Here is a 12,675-nt window from a genome sequence, read left to right as displayed (position 1 = left end):
TTTTAATGCGGCTTACACTTACCTACCCATACACAGCTAACACGTATATCCGTTTCGGCAGGTGAAATGCGGAACGGTCGACCGAAGGCGGCGGTCCTAATCTTGTTGCTCGCGTTGATCGTCCTGAAAGGACCCCCCGGGACGCCGGCGCAGAACACCGGCAGCTCATCGTCTACAGCCGCCGTCACCACCACCGCCGTCGCCTACGCCTCACCTATCAACGTCACCAACGCCCCGACAACCAGCAACGCTACCACGACCTCGGTCATCGAAACCACCACCAACGTCTCCGCCGCCGCCAGTACAATATTGCGGAACCTGACGGTCGGCTATCTAACCGCAGCCAAGGGGAAACTGGACAACCGGCAAGGCCTGGCCATTTCGGGTGCTCTGACTTTGGCGCTGAAGGAGGCGAGTATTATATGATACTGCTATAAAACCGCATATACATCCCTTAAAAACCTGACCTGCAGGACGTTTCGCTCCAAAACAATGTATTATAATTTGTATATAGTCGTTTACGACGAGAGAAGACTAAACCTCGAAGTACCATTTACGCGATTACGCGACTCTTGGATTATGAAACTTTTTCAATCACATTTCACGATTAGGTATCTACTTTCCTGTTATACGAGACTACCCTGTTTTTTGACATCACAATCTTGTTATCTAAGACTACCAAAATTATACATTCCTGTTATAATTTTTTTATATATAATTTGAATGTGGCCATCCCCATTCCCCACAATACATAAATTATTTATTATTTTATTGTTTTCCACTTTGGCGTATACCGTGTAAAATACATTACGAATATTTTCTATGTATTTAAATTTTTTCTTTATATAATTCTGGCCATTCCCACAATACATATTACCTATTAAAAAATATATCAAAGAAGGCAAGAAAAATAAGGTAGTCTCGTATAACAGGAAAGTACCATTTTGGTAGTCTTAGATAACCGGATTCTGATTTTTCACAAAATAAGCGCGGTAGTCGCAATAGCGAAGGTAGTCTTGGGTGGTAGACGCGATAACAACCGTAGTCTCGTATAACAGGAAAGTACTCACGAATTACACGAAAATGATGTGTGTTTAAACAATGAATTAAATCCGGGCCTCATAAGCCTTTTTTGACCTGTTGCATTTATCTGGCTATGTGTTATACCACTCCCTTACATTTATATACCCGTGCGTACGTAAGAAGCGGACTGTACTGCACCCCATTTGGAACGGTAAATGATGCGTTCAGAACGAGTTTTTTTATTTTCGATTTGTTTTTTTACGCAGATCGAGGATGATCCGAACCTGTTGCCCAACGTGTCGTTGGTGTTGAAATGGGACGACACGCATGGCGAAACGGTGCACGCGACCAAAACCATCTCAAAGATGATATGCGACAAAGTGGCCGTGTTTTTTGGACCCGAGGGCAATACGTGCTACACAGAGGCGATAGTCGCGCAGGCGTGGAACATTCCAATGATCAGCTATGTGAGTACCCTATACTATGATAATAGTATTATTGTTATTAGGTGTGTGTGAAATAATTATGTGAAGAAGACACAATGCGGTATTATATTATTCTTAACTGCCAGATTTCGTACCCATGGGTATATTATGCGAAGAGAGATTCTTTCGAAGACGAGCGCTCCGATTATTACGGTTATTACGATTAGGTATTACCTATTTCGTTCGATTTTTTTATGAACTGCGCTGTTATTGAAGTACAATGTAGTGTTTTTAAATTTTTTTTTTGGTTTTAAATCTTTGACAAACTCTAAATTTAGTACCGTATATTCTCAACAGCGGAATAAATAAACTCTTATAAACTGAAAAATTTAGTTTATATACTGTACTATTAATTACTGTGTATTGTGTAAAAACCTTTCTTAAGAAACACACAAGTTGACCGAGTTAACAAGACGCGTGTCCACTGTTGAATTTTCTACAGTATTTAAGTATAGGTACATTATGTTATTATGATGTACAGCACGCGTATTAAATACTATTAATAATAATAATGATATACGTTGCGCCCACTTTTCTCCTCTACGGCTCTACCCGTTTCTCACGAACATCCATATTATTAGTATTGTATATTATGCGGTCCACGTTTTTACGTATATTAGTAGGTATATCGTATTTATGTCGTAATTAAGGGTGAGCGATTGTTAATTTTATATTTCCATTTCGCAGTCGGTTGTCGGCTGCTGTAGTAGTCGACTCACGCGTGTACATCATCATATATTTATAGATAAGGACAATTAATCGACATTCTCTATTGATCCATTCGAATAATCAAAACTAATTATATATGATAATATGTTTGATTTCTAAAAGAAGGTTAACAATGTAAATCGAAGACTACGCGATTATTTAAAATAAATACCTAAGTTTTATTATTGAAATACTAACGATAAAAATACAAGGACAACAATGACAGGTTTTTGTTTTTTTGCATATACCTAGGTTTCATTTTTATTTTACCTATTTCTTTAGTTTAAAATGCGTCCTTGAAGAGTTATATATAACTCGATTTTCCTGTAAAAGTGTAGTGTTTTTTGATTCCTTTACTTGCTCTAAACTACATTTTTCTCTAGAAGTCTGTCGTGAGTCTTCTAGTATAGACGTATAGGTATAGTTAATAGCATTGAAATTACTATTTCGATCGTGTGAATACTATAATTCGTGTTCTTAATTTGTTATATTATATGCGTTGATATACAATTTGTATTTATTATTTTTTACGTCTACCCTATTAATCATACTTATAGTATAATAATAATAACGTTACGAAGAAATTTAATAGTTTTTAGCAAACAGTTAGAATTTATAAAATGTTCTCAAGACATATTTTAAGACCAACGAGTCAACAGTTTTCGAAAAGATTGATTGCTAATACACCGATATATTATGTTCAGGCGTTCAGCAATTTGATCGCCTTCGTGAAAATCACTTCATATCCATTTATCTAATAATTTGTTGATATACTTATATAGGATAACCCTGTGACAGTGTACATACATTGCTATATAGTAAATTAATAGCGTAGGTGTTCATATAATAATATTATTACAAAGTAAATAAATATATGAAAATTAAAACACATAGGTATGGCAAGAAGCAATTACATTTTGAACATGATGGTTGTAATATTTTTTATCTGGCTCATTCTGGTTATAAATTCGTTTACATTTTGCTTTGACACGCCTATTCAAATATAGCTTTCGAAATATATAATTTTTATTTTAATTACAAAAAAATAATTTAAATTTAATATCTAATATATTTGAATACCCCCGAGGTCTGAAGGAGTTTTACTTTTAATATTTCTATATTGGTTGTTGGGGTATATTATAACGAGATATAATACTAGAATACCATATTATATACTATAGCATTCATACCAGTACTTTGCAAATCTGTAAAATGGACTTTTTTTTTAATATTAAATTCTGAATATTTAAGTTTAATTTTCAAACGAATGATTTATTATGACACAATAACATAACTGTATATTTATATAATTATTGTATAATAGTTATGCCATAACCAAAACACAATAGTGTATAAAATAAATTTAAAACATCAAAAATAATATTAATTTTTTTTAGCGATATTACGTTATATAATTCAATAATTGGACTTTTTTATCGATTATATTGTTAATAATACCTATATTTATTTATCATATTTTGCATTGTAACTAGAAATTGCTGTAAAAGAATTGAACAAATAATTTTTATTAATGAATATAACTAGAATATTATGTGTATGCATTATCAGTAAAATATATGATGTACAATGTATATGGTAATATACTATTTTAATATTGGAAATTTGTAACTGAAACTGTATAAGTACACAACCGTAAAAAATCGTTTTAAATCTTTGATGAATAAAAGTAAAAACGTTACAAGCACAGCCATACAGGTTTTACTGTGAATAACAATAATTATTCGACGTTTTATTGCAACGTAATCTGCAAGTTTAATTGAAAAATATTGAATTTTTTCTTGACATATTATATTTATTTTTAATAGTTAACATGATTCCATCGTTTTTTGAATATTATATTGATTAGGATTTTATGTAGTTACGTATTGCTTTTCAATATAAAGACTGAGACACCACCCCGCCCAGTCTCAAGTTCCCCATCATATAACTTTACAATGTTTGAAATTGTATTAATAATGTTGTTCTATATTTTCTTTATATTATATAATCTTGACAGTTGACAGTGCTATAGGCATAGGTAATAAAATAATAAAATAAATGAAAGCATACTAGCTTTGTAAGCACTTTATAAGTTGGTAAATCAATTTTTATTTTTCAATTATGTTTGTTATTACACACAGTTATATTTTACGACATTGGATGTACAACACACAAAGTCGTTTAAAATCTCATAACCTATGCCAAAGTCATTAATAGGAGAATGTTAGCATATCGTGCGTTTTATGAACGGTTAAGTTCAGGTTATTATTAGTGTTGTTTTCAAACTTTTTATGTGGATTTAGTTCATCTAACGTGTAATCAATATATATATATAATATATACAATATGCTTTGTGTTCAGTTATCTTGCAAAATAAAATAAAAAAAACTATATTGTTTACACCGCGAAATTTCTTGGATTTTCATTGTTTCATTGTACCTACCTATAAATTGTATTATTATTATATACATTTCTACTGTTCGTTTTAAGTTTTTAAAAGTAGACATTATTTAGTAATATAACGTGTTTAATAAATTATTTTAGTTTTTCGGCTATCTTAATTAACACTATTTAATGTATTTCGTCTCATGGGTTAGTGTATAAACTATATACTTCATCAGTCATCTTATACACTGTGTCTTCAGGTATAACTATCTATCTATTACTAGTTATAAATTGTACAACTTGTCAAATGCTGTATTATTGTGGCGTCAAATAAATAAATAAATTAGATTGTTCGTTTCGTGTAATACGGACCGTTAGTTTATTATACTATTATAGTATATGGACAAATTACGAGAAATCTTACAATACTAACTTAACAATATGTTAATAGAACAATAATAGAACTGTTATTTTTTGAAAACATCTCTAAATTGGAGAGTTCTGAACGGAGTTGAGCAATCAAAACTAGTTATCAACGAGAAGCCGATTTTAGGTGTCTTTTTTTTCAACAAAGTAAGGGTCCAAAAGTCATGTGACAATTTTTCATCACAATATAATTTATTAATATTTTAACGTTTTCTTTTGACGGTATGGAATTGCATGTCGATGTCGAGTATACGATACTATATCGGCGTTTGTATTATGAATAATATTATGGTAGTTATAGTATAAAAAAATATTATAATGTAATAATTATATTATGTTTCTTAATGTTTTTTTTTTTTTTTGGCGGAGACCGTCACGATTATTTGCATGCACGCCTAAATTGCGTTTAAATGTCGCCGCCCACAACACTAGTGCGTTTTATAATATTATAATACCTATTGCATATTAGCCGTTGGGGTATATAGCAATACTTTTGGTTGGTATGGGTAAATAGGGTAATCTGACCCCCTCAAGGTCGTATTATTATGTATTATAATATAATTATTATTATATTATAACGTGGTCGACGGTTGTTATATATTATGCGAGAGCGGGCGACAAGAAAATCTATACATAGCGGTTTGCTGAACGTGTGTTCAAGATTTTCCAAGGTCGTGTTCCACTATAAATAGCTGATGACGGATCTCTCTGTAGTTTTTACTGTTTTGTTAGGTTTATGTTTTTGCGAGAAACGGCGTGCAGTCGTGTGTACAGTGCAGAACAGTGGAGAACGGCTGCCTGCGATCGTTGTGGGTATTGGTAAAAGATAAATGTACCTACACAGCTCTTCACTTATAACGATCATTTTACATTTTCGTTCGTAAGTACGTCCATCATATTGTCGTTTATATGATCAGTAACTACAAAATATTATTTATTTCCGAGAGTCTGAGCAATAATGTTCTAAAACATTTATAACGGTCTCTACGCGCTAATAACCTAACCCTGGTCAAGGTTAATATTTAGGTTTTTAAATAAAGTTATAGACCTTAAGTTTGAACTCCGAAAAATGTTACATATTATATATTGCCTATGTGGGGATTTATTCCCTTGATCCCCTCAAATACGCCACTGGTCAAGGGGGGGGGGGGGCTTCGGGAATGTCTGGAGCAAGAGAAATGAGGCGGCTGGATGATCAAATAATTTGCGTTTTTGATATCCTAACTTTTTCGTTTAGACAATAAAGGACAAAAAAGTATAATATTACATTATCACGATGATATTGAATTTGGTAACAGGAGTTCAAACTCTGATATCCACTATAAGGTCCTAGACGCCACAATTGTATTTTGCATAAGGGGATTCGATACCATGATTTTCTGTTTTTGTCTAACACACAGGGCCTGATTTACCAATTTATGGGCCCAGTACAATTTTCAATTTTGGGCCCTAAAATTGTCCATCTCTATATACTTTCTTCAATGTACAATGTTACATTACTACACAAAGCTTGTGAAGTTAGTCATTTTTTTCAACTAGTTGAAGTTAAGTTACTTTAATAAGAAAACTTACTAAGTTTGAATATAAATTAGTTTCTGAAACTGTCCGAATTTCTAACGTAGTTAGCTAGAAGTTAGTTTGGTGAAAATAGTAACTTAAGTTAGAGTAGACGTTAGAAGTTAGTTTTTTAGGGTTCAGTACGGTAAAACGGGACCCTATTACTAAGGCTCCGCTGTCCGTCCGTCTGTCACCAAGCTGTATCTCATGAACCATGAAAGTTAGAAAGTTGACATTTTCACAGATTGTGTATTTCTGTTGCCGCGATAACAATAAATACTAAAAATTATAGAATTTTTAATATGAGCAGTGTTGCCAACATGTTTATAACTGATGATGGTACGGAATCCTTCGTGCGCGAGTCCGACTCGCACTTTGCCGGTTTTTATTTATAGATTAAAAAACCTTTTTGTTGAAATGTAAATAATAAGTTATATCTAACTTAAATTATTGATTAAAACTGAAAAATTGAATTAGTAATTTGATCAAAATGTTCGAAGTAGGTACGTTATAATTTCAATTAATTGGTATATCACTTATCAGTTATTAGAACATAAAAGGTGAAACAAAATAAAAATATATATAACAGTACTGTCATGCGTATGACAACTTAAAATATTAATTAAAATTAAAATATTCATTTTGGAATGAAAAGAAAAATACTGATAATAACTAGTCAGTTTTTTTTCTAACGAGTAAATTAGACTATTTTACACATTAAACTCAACTAGTTAAGTTACAAAGTTAATATATATCAAAACTAACAAGTCAAGTTAGAAAGTAACTTTTTACGTACGTGTGCTCAACAAAAACAGAAAATCACGTTATCGAATTAAAGTGGAATATTTTGCTATATTGCCCATTTAATGGACGGAGGCAGTATGTGCGTCCATGATACAGGTGTAGGGTTTTAACGTGGCCAATATCAACAAAATCCTAAGAGATACCTCATATAATAATATGACAATATATGCGCATCAAGATTGCATGATAAGTCATTTCACCTTCACCTACATTAACAACAATGAAAAATAGATTTTTCCGAACGGAAATGTACATTTTTTTGGTGGAGACAACTCGTGGGCGTGTAACGTCCTCTTAAGAAAATAAACAATGGTGACAAGCAGCGATGCAGTAAATGCCAGTAGACTCGTAGATCGTCCCTTATCATCGGTTTAATACAAAAATAAAAGAAAACGCTCCGCTGCCACATGCATTTTTTATATTGGATTATCTTATATCTTCATTACCTATATACTCGTTTAAAAATTGAAATATCGTAAAAACCTACCCTGTAACGTACAAACAGTGTCAAACGCAGATAATATTGTTACCTTCAGGCTTCAAGTTTGAATAACCTATCAATTCGTTATATTTTTAAAGGTAACAAGTTTTAGCTGAAAGCAAATGTGCTAATATTATTATAATTATACTTTTGTGAGATGAAAACTACACGAGCGGGCGTCCTCTCAAGATTTTTTTGGTTTCCAATACTGAGTAACGATAAAATTTCACTGGATAAGTCTTCTAGTTTATAATAATACCATTGATTTTATAATTAACTATTATATAATATTATATTATACGGCAAAAAAATGAAACGAATTATAAAACCGTGCATGTCGTCAAACGATTATTATTATTTATATGCCAAATAGTACCTATAAATAACGTTTAAATTATGTAAATACGCTTAGTTATGAGTAGTATAAACTATCGAGAAACGAGCTTAGACGAGTTAGGCCACCCCTTCCAGTCTTTCTGGTCTCTGTCGCAGCACGTTCAGTTGGTAAATTTGTTTTCCGTTAAAGTGTTTAGGTACAACTAACTTAATTGTACAACACTTTTTATAATATTTAATATTTATTAAATATTATTTACTACACCATGTCAAAAATTGCAGAGTGATAATATATTATAATAATGGTTACAAATATTAATTATTGTCTTTATCTTGAACATCGTAATATTTTTTTTTTTAACTTAAATTTTGTTATTAATCTACCATTATTCATTCGCGGGGAATTTAATTATACAAAAATATACATTTATTTCAATAACACGTGATATACGCCTAGATAATTTTGTTAGGGGTTTTATATTATATTATACATACATCACAATATGATTTCAATATAATAATTATTATAAAAGTATTAGGCCGCGTGCCAACTATAACCTACATTTAACATGTTTCAGAAATGTGCCGATTACAAAGCATCGGAAGTTCCGACGTTTGCTCGAACAGAACCTCCAGACACTCAGGTATAACAAAAAAAAAAATATGTTTCCATATTATAATATAGTATATACTATAATATATTAATATATAAGTATATATATAATCATTATCATGTAAAATAACTGTCATGGGCTATATGGCAATTGCACCGAATATGACGGGTAAAGAAAAAATTTTAGCGAGTTGAACAGGATTGATATACATCATTTTATATTTGCACCGATGACTTCAAAATATATATATTATTAAATTGGACGGTTCCAAGCAGTTCCGTTTTAGCGAGGTTTTACTGTAGGTAGGTACTATGCTTTTTGGCGTGGAAGATAAATATAACTATATCAATTTATAAACAATTTTAAATATTGTATTAAATTAATTGATAGATTTTGTATAATAATTACCAATATTATTATTTAACAAACAATACACATGTTTATAGTCTGACTTTTTATTTTCATTTATAACGCCGAAATATTATAAAAATTTTAAACAAAATATGTTGGGGATTTTTTTCCGGTACTTATTCAAATTCATAAGCGTGCGCAGACCATGCTGACAGGGGGGGGCAGAATGTAATAAAATATATATTTTATAATATATAGTTAAATATTATTTTGGTTGTTACTTTATTAGTTAGTTCAATTAATATTAGTCATGGAAGTATTTTAGTTTTAAAAATCATTAATTTAACTACAAATTTAATATATTAATATTGAAACTTGCTATGTTACTTGCTATGTTACTAGCAACTTGCTAAGCTGTGTATAGAGACCCAACCATCCGGGTATTGATAACAGACCCGACCATTATTTATACTGCGCATGCGCCGGGACGCATATTACCATTTGGAAAAACATCGTACAGTGATGCTATTTATCAATTTTTATGTTAATAGCGTTGAAATTAACATAGAAATTGATAGTAGAATATATTGGCGCGATTTTGTTTGGATTACCGTGAAACCACAGTGATTGCCGCTATCTATAAACACTCTTTATCACTCGTTATTTACATATTAATAATTAATATATTATTCATTATAATATAAAAATTATATTATTATAATATTATGTTTTTTAAAAACAATATTTGGAAGAAAATTTCAGCTCGCAGGAGGGGCAGCTGCCCACCCTGCCCCCCCGTGCGCACGCCTATGTTCAAATTAATATTATATTTCAATATATTACAGTTGGTAAAGCGTATAGTAATAGATAGGGTATTTTGATGATTATTTGTATGTTGTAATTAGTATTCTCTGATCTCTTAGTTTTATTAAGTACCTATAGTTACTATATAGGTACTTAATAAAGCTAATAGTAGCTAACTAGCTACCCTAAACTACCTATACCCTAACATTTATTTATTTTAAATTAACTCATATTTTTATAGCGTATTTGTTAATTTGATGTATATTACACTGGTACATTTGCACGAAATCTGTGTAATATACTAGTGCAGGTAGACAATAAAATATTCGGTGCCGTTGGCCGACTAACGAAATAACATATGTCGTAACTAGAAACAATTTAATTTGTGTTATTATATGTTTTGTAGATTACCAAATCGATTATAGCCCTGCTAAGGTATTACAACTGGAAGAAGTTCAGCATAATCACAGAAGAACCGTGGAAGAACGTAGCCGAGTCTTTGAAAATCCAAGCACAAAGCGCCAACATGTCCATAAACCATTTTATGACAATAGTCGATACGCACCAGTGCTGCGAACAAGACCAGTCGTGCTGCAACGTCGGACACTGGTACTCGGTAGTCCAAGAAACCATGGTCAATACCAGAAGTAAGATTTTATAATATTATACCTTGTCGGCCTACCCATTAATCCACGGCGCCATTACCCTGCGATTTATGATAGAAATAATGGATATATAGATATCCCCCAACGAAAATTCCCGATTACGCCACTGCCGCCACTATCATATTGTTTATAAGGTTGTACAATGATATTATACGTATAATATCATTATAATACGTCGTATTATAGTTTATGGAACAAATATATTATTATATTATAATAGATTTTCCAGGAGTGGGGTCATAATTTAATTTGTGTGACCGTATACTATATTACTATAATATTAATAATATTATGCTGGGTGTATAAGTGACTTTTATGATGTTTTATATATGTATACTACAACTGTCGTCTGATGTCTGTCAATATTATTGTGAACGTTGAAAATTATTAAGGTTGCGCGCAAATGTCAATTTTAATATAATATATTAATATATATTTTTTATTTACAAAAGTAAGCCAACCCCGTGGAGGCGTGGACTGTGAAGGTATATATTATATATTATGTCGATGGGGGTGTATGACAATTGGAGTCGAGTTGCCATCATTGTCACAACTAATTTTTCATATTTTGACTCATCTCAATGAACGCGAAGTTTTTCGGATTTTCGATCATGTCTTCCAGAAACGTATGCAAACCATCTACAACAGTAGTAATATTCTTGCTGTGCGTGTACCTCCTATACCGTTGCGAGAATAATATATGCTAAGTAAATCGTAAATGTATATTATTACTACATTCATCGATTTATAACGTCATAAAAATTAACAGCCTCCGCATTGGCACAACTGTGAGGGGGGAGGGGGGGTCACAGGGGACTTGTGGCTTGTGTACCCCAAAAAATAAATGTTTATTAGTATTTGATTTTTTTTTTAAGTAAGAATTATCAATAAATACTATACCTATACTGTATTGAAGAATATAATATTAGGTAGGTAATCTAGTAAATGCTAATAAAAATATTAGTTGAAAAATTGATTAATTAAAGCATTTTTCTACTATACTATATTAAATGTTTTTTAACAAAAAAAACCCTTTGTAAAACCTAAAAGCCTAAAATGTTCCAGAGAGGATAAAAAATACAATTAATTTAATAAATAACTATCCAATTGTCATTCTTAAATTCTTGAAAACATAATATAATTTATATTTTAAATATATTTAGATTTATTGTATTATAATATCATACCAAAAGATTGGGTGAAGTGTCGAAGGAGGTGTGACCAGGTACTAGGTAGGGACCAATATTTTTTAAATAACAACAAATTCAATGTAGTCTAAATCTATTTGCCAAGGAATAGGTAACCTATCAATAATAGTGATAATTTATTTTAATCATGACTATAGATGTCTAGATTCAACCTAATAATATGCTACTTTTTATATATTATGTACCTATATTATATATAGGCAGTTGTGAAGTGTCAACATTATTTTTGATTTTGATTTTTTACTAATATTTTATATTTAGGCCATACTATTTTGTACCGCTTAATGAAATAAAACAAGGGTTGTTTATTTCAAGAACTAATTGTTGGTCATATAATATTTTTTTCTATACTTGATCATTAACCATGTACCTATATGATTTAGTGGCATAATATGTGTGTAGTACAACACACGCAGTAGAACATAATTATATAATATAAATAAATAACATCATAGTAATTACACGCATCTACATTCTACACAGCATTTGTATTTGAACAACGCGTATCTTCATTGTTTTTCTGTAATACCTGTTATTTAGTAAGTAGGTTTTTTATCATTTAAAATCAATCGAATTATGTTAAAACTCATTGGTATCAAATTAATTTTTTTTTTTTTTTGTCACTCCTGAACAAAACAAAACGATTATGTAGTTTTTAGTGACAGACGCGACATAGGCGCAATTTCAATAAAAAAAATGAGGGTGCTTAAGCTCTGCATTTTCTTGGCATTTAAATTCAATTATAACTATGAGGCATTTATGATCTTTTTGAGCAAAAATGTTTTATGACAATTTAACATTGAAGACTTATAGTGCATTAGGTAAATT

The 12,675-nt window shown here is 31.1% G+C and overlaps 1 protein-coding gene across 4 annotated transcripts in view; it reads left to right on the top strand.

Annotated features, from left to right (window-relative positions):
* The window catches only part of LOC100160617 (receptor-type guanylate cyclase Gyc76C), a 64,133-nt gene that overhangs the window by 45,011 nt on the left and 6,447 nt on the right, over positions 1–12,675 (top strand). For 3 of the 4 annotated variants that reach the window (XM_029490993.1, XM_001945580.5, XM_008184711.3), the window contains exons 4-7: positions 62–411; positions 1,290–1,490; positions 8,784–8,849; positions 10,381–10,621. In XM_029490993.1, the coding sequence (XP_029346853.1) occupies positions 67–411; positions 1,290–1,490; positions 8,784–8,849; positions 10,381–10,621 (853 nt within the window). In that variant the 5' untranslated portion in view covers positions 62–66. Of the gene's footprint in view, positions 1–61; positions 412–1,289; positions 1,491–5,446; positions 5,908–8,783; positions 8,850–10,380; positions 10,622–12,675 lie in introns of those variants that run through there. The other variant, XM_016804245.2, reaches the window with a different exon arrangement.

The sequence above is a fragment of the Acyrthosiphon pisum genome, chromosome A2 (assembly GCF_005508785.2).
Source record: "Acyrthosiphon pisum isolate AL4f chromosome A2, pea_aphid_22Mar2018_4r6ur, whole genome shotgun sequence".
NCBI classification, from domain to species: domain Eukaryota; kingdom Metazoa; phylum Arthropoda; class Insecta; order Hemiptera; family Aphididae; genus Acyrthosiphon; species Acyrthosiphon pisum.
This window is presented reverse-complemented; position numbering and strand designations above follow the sequence as displayed.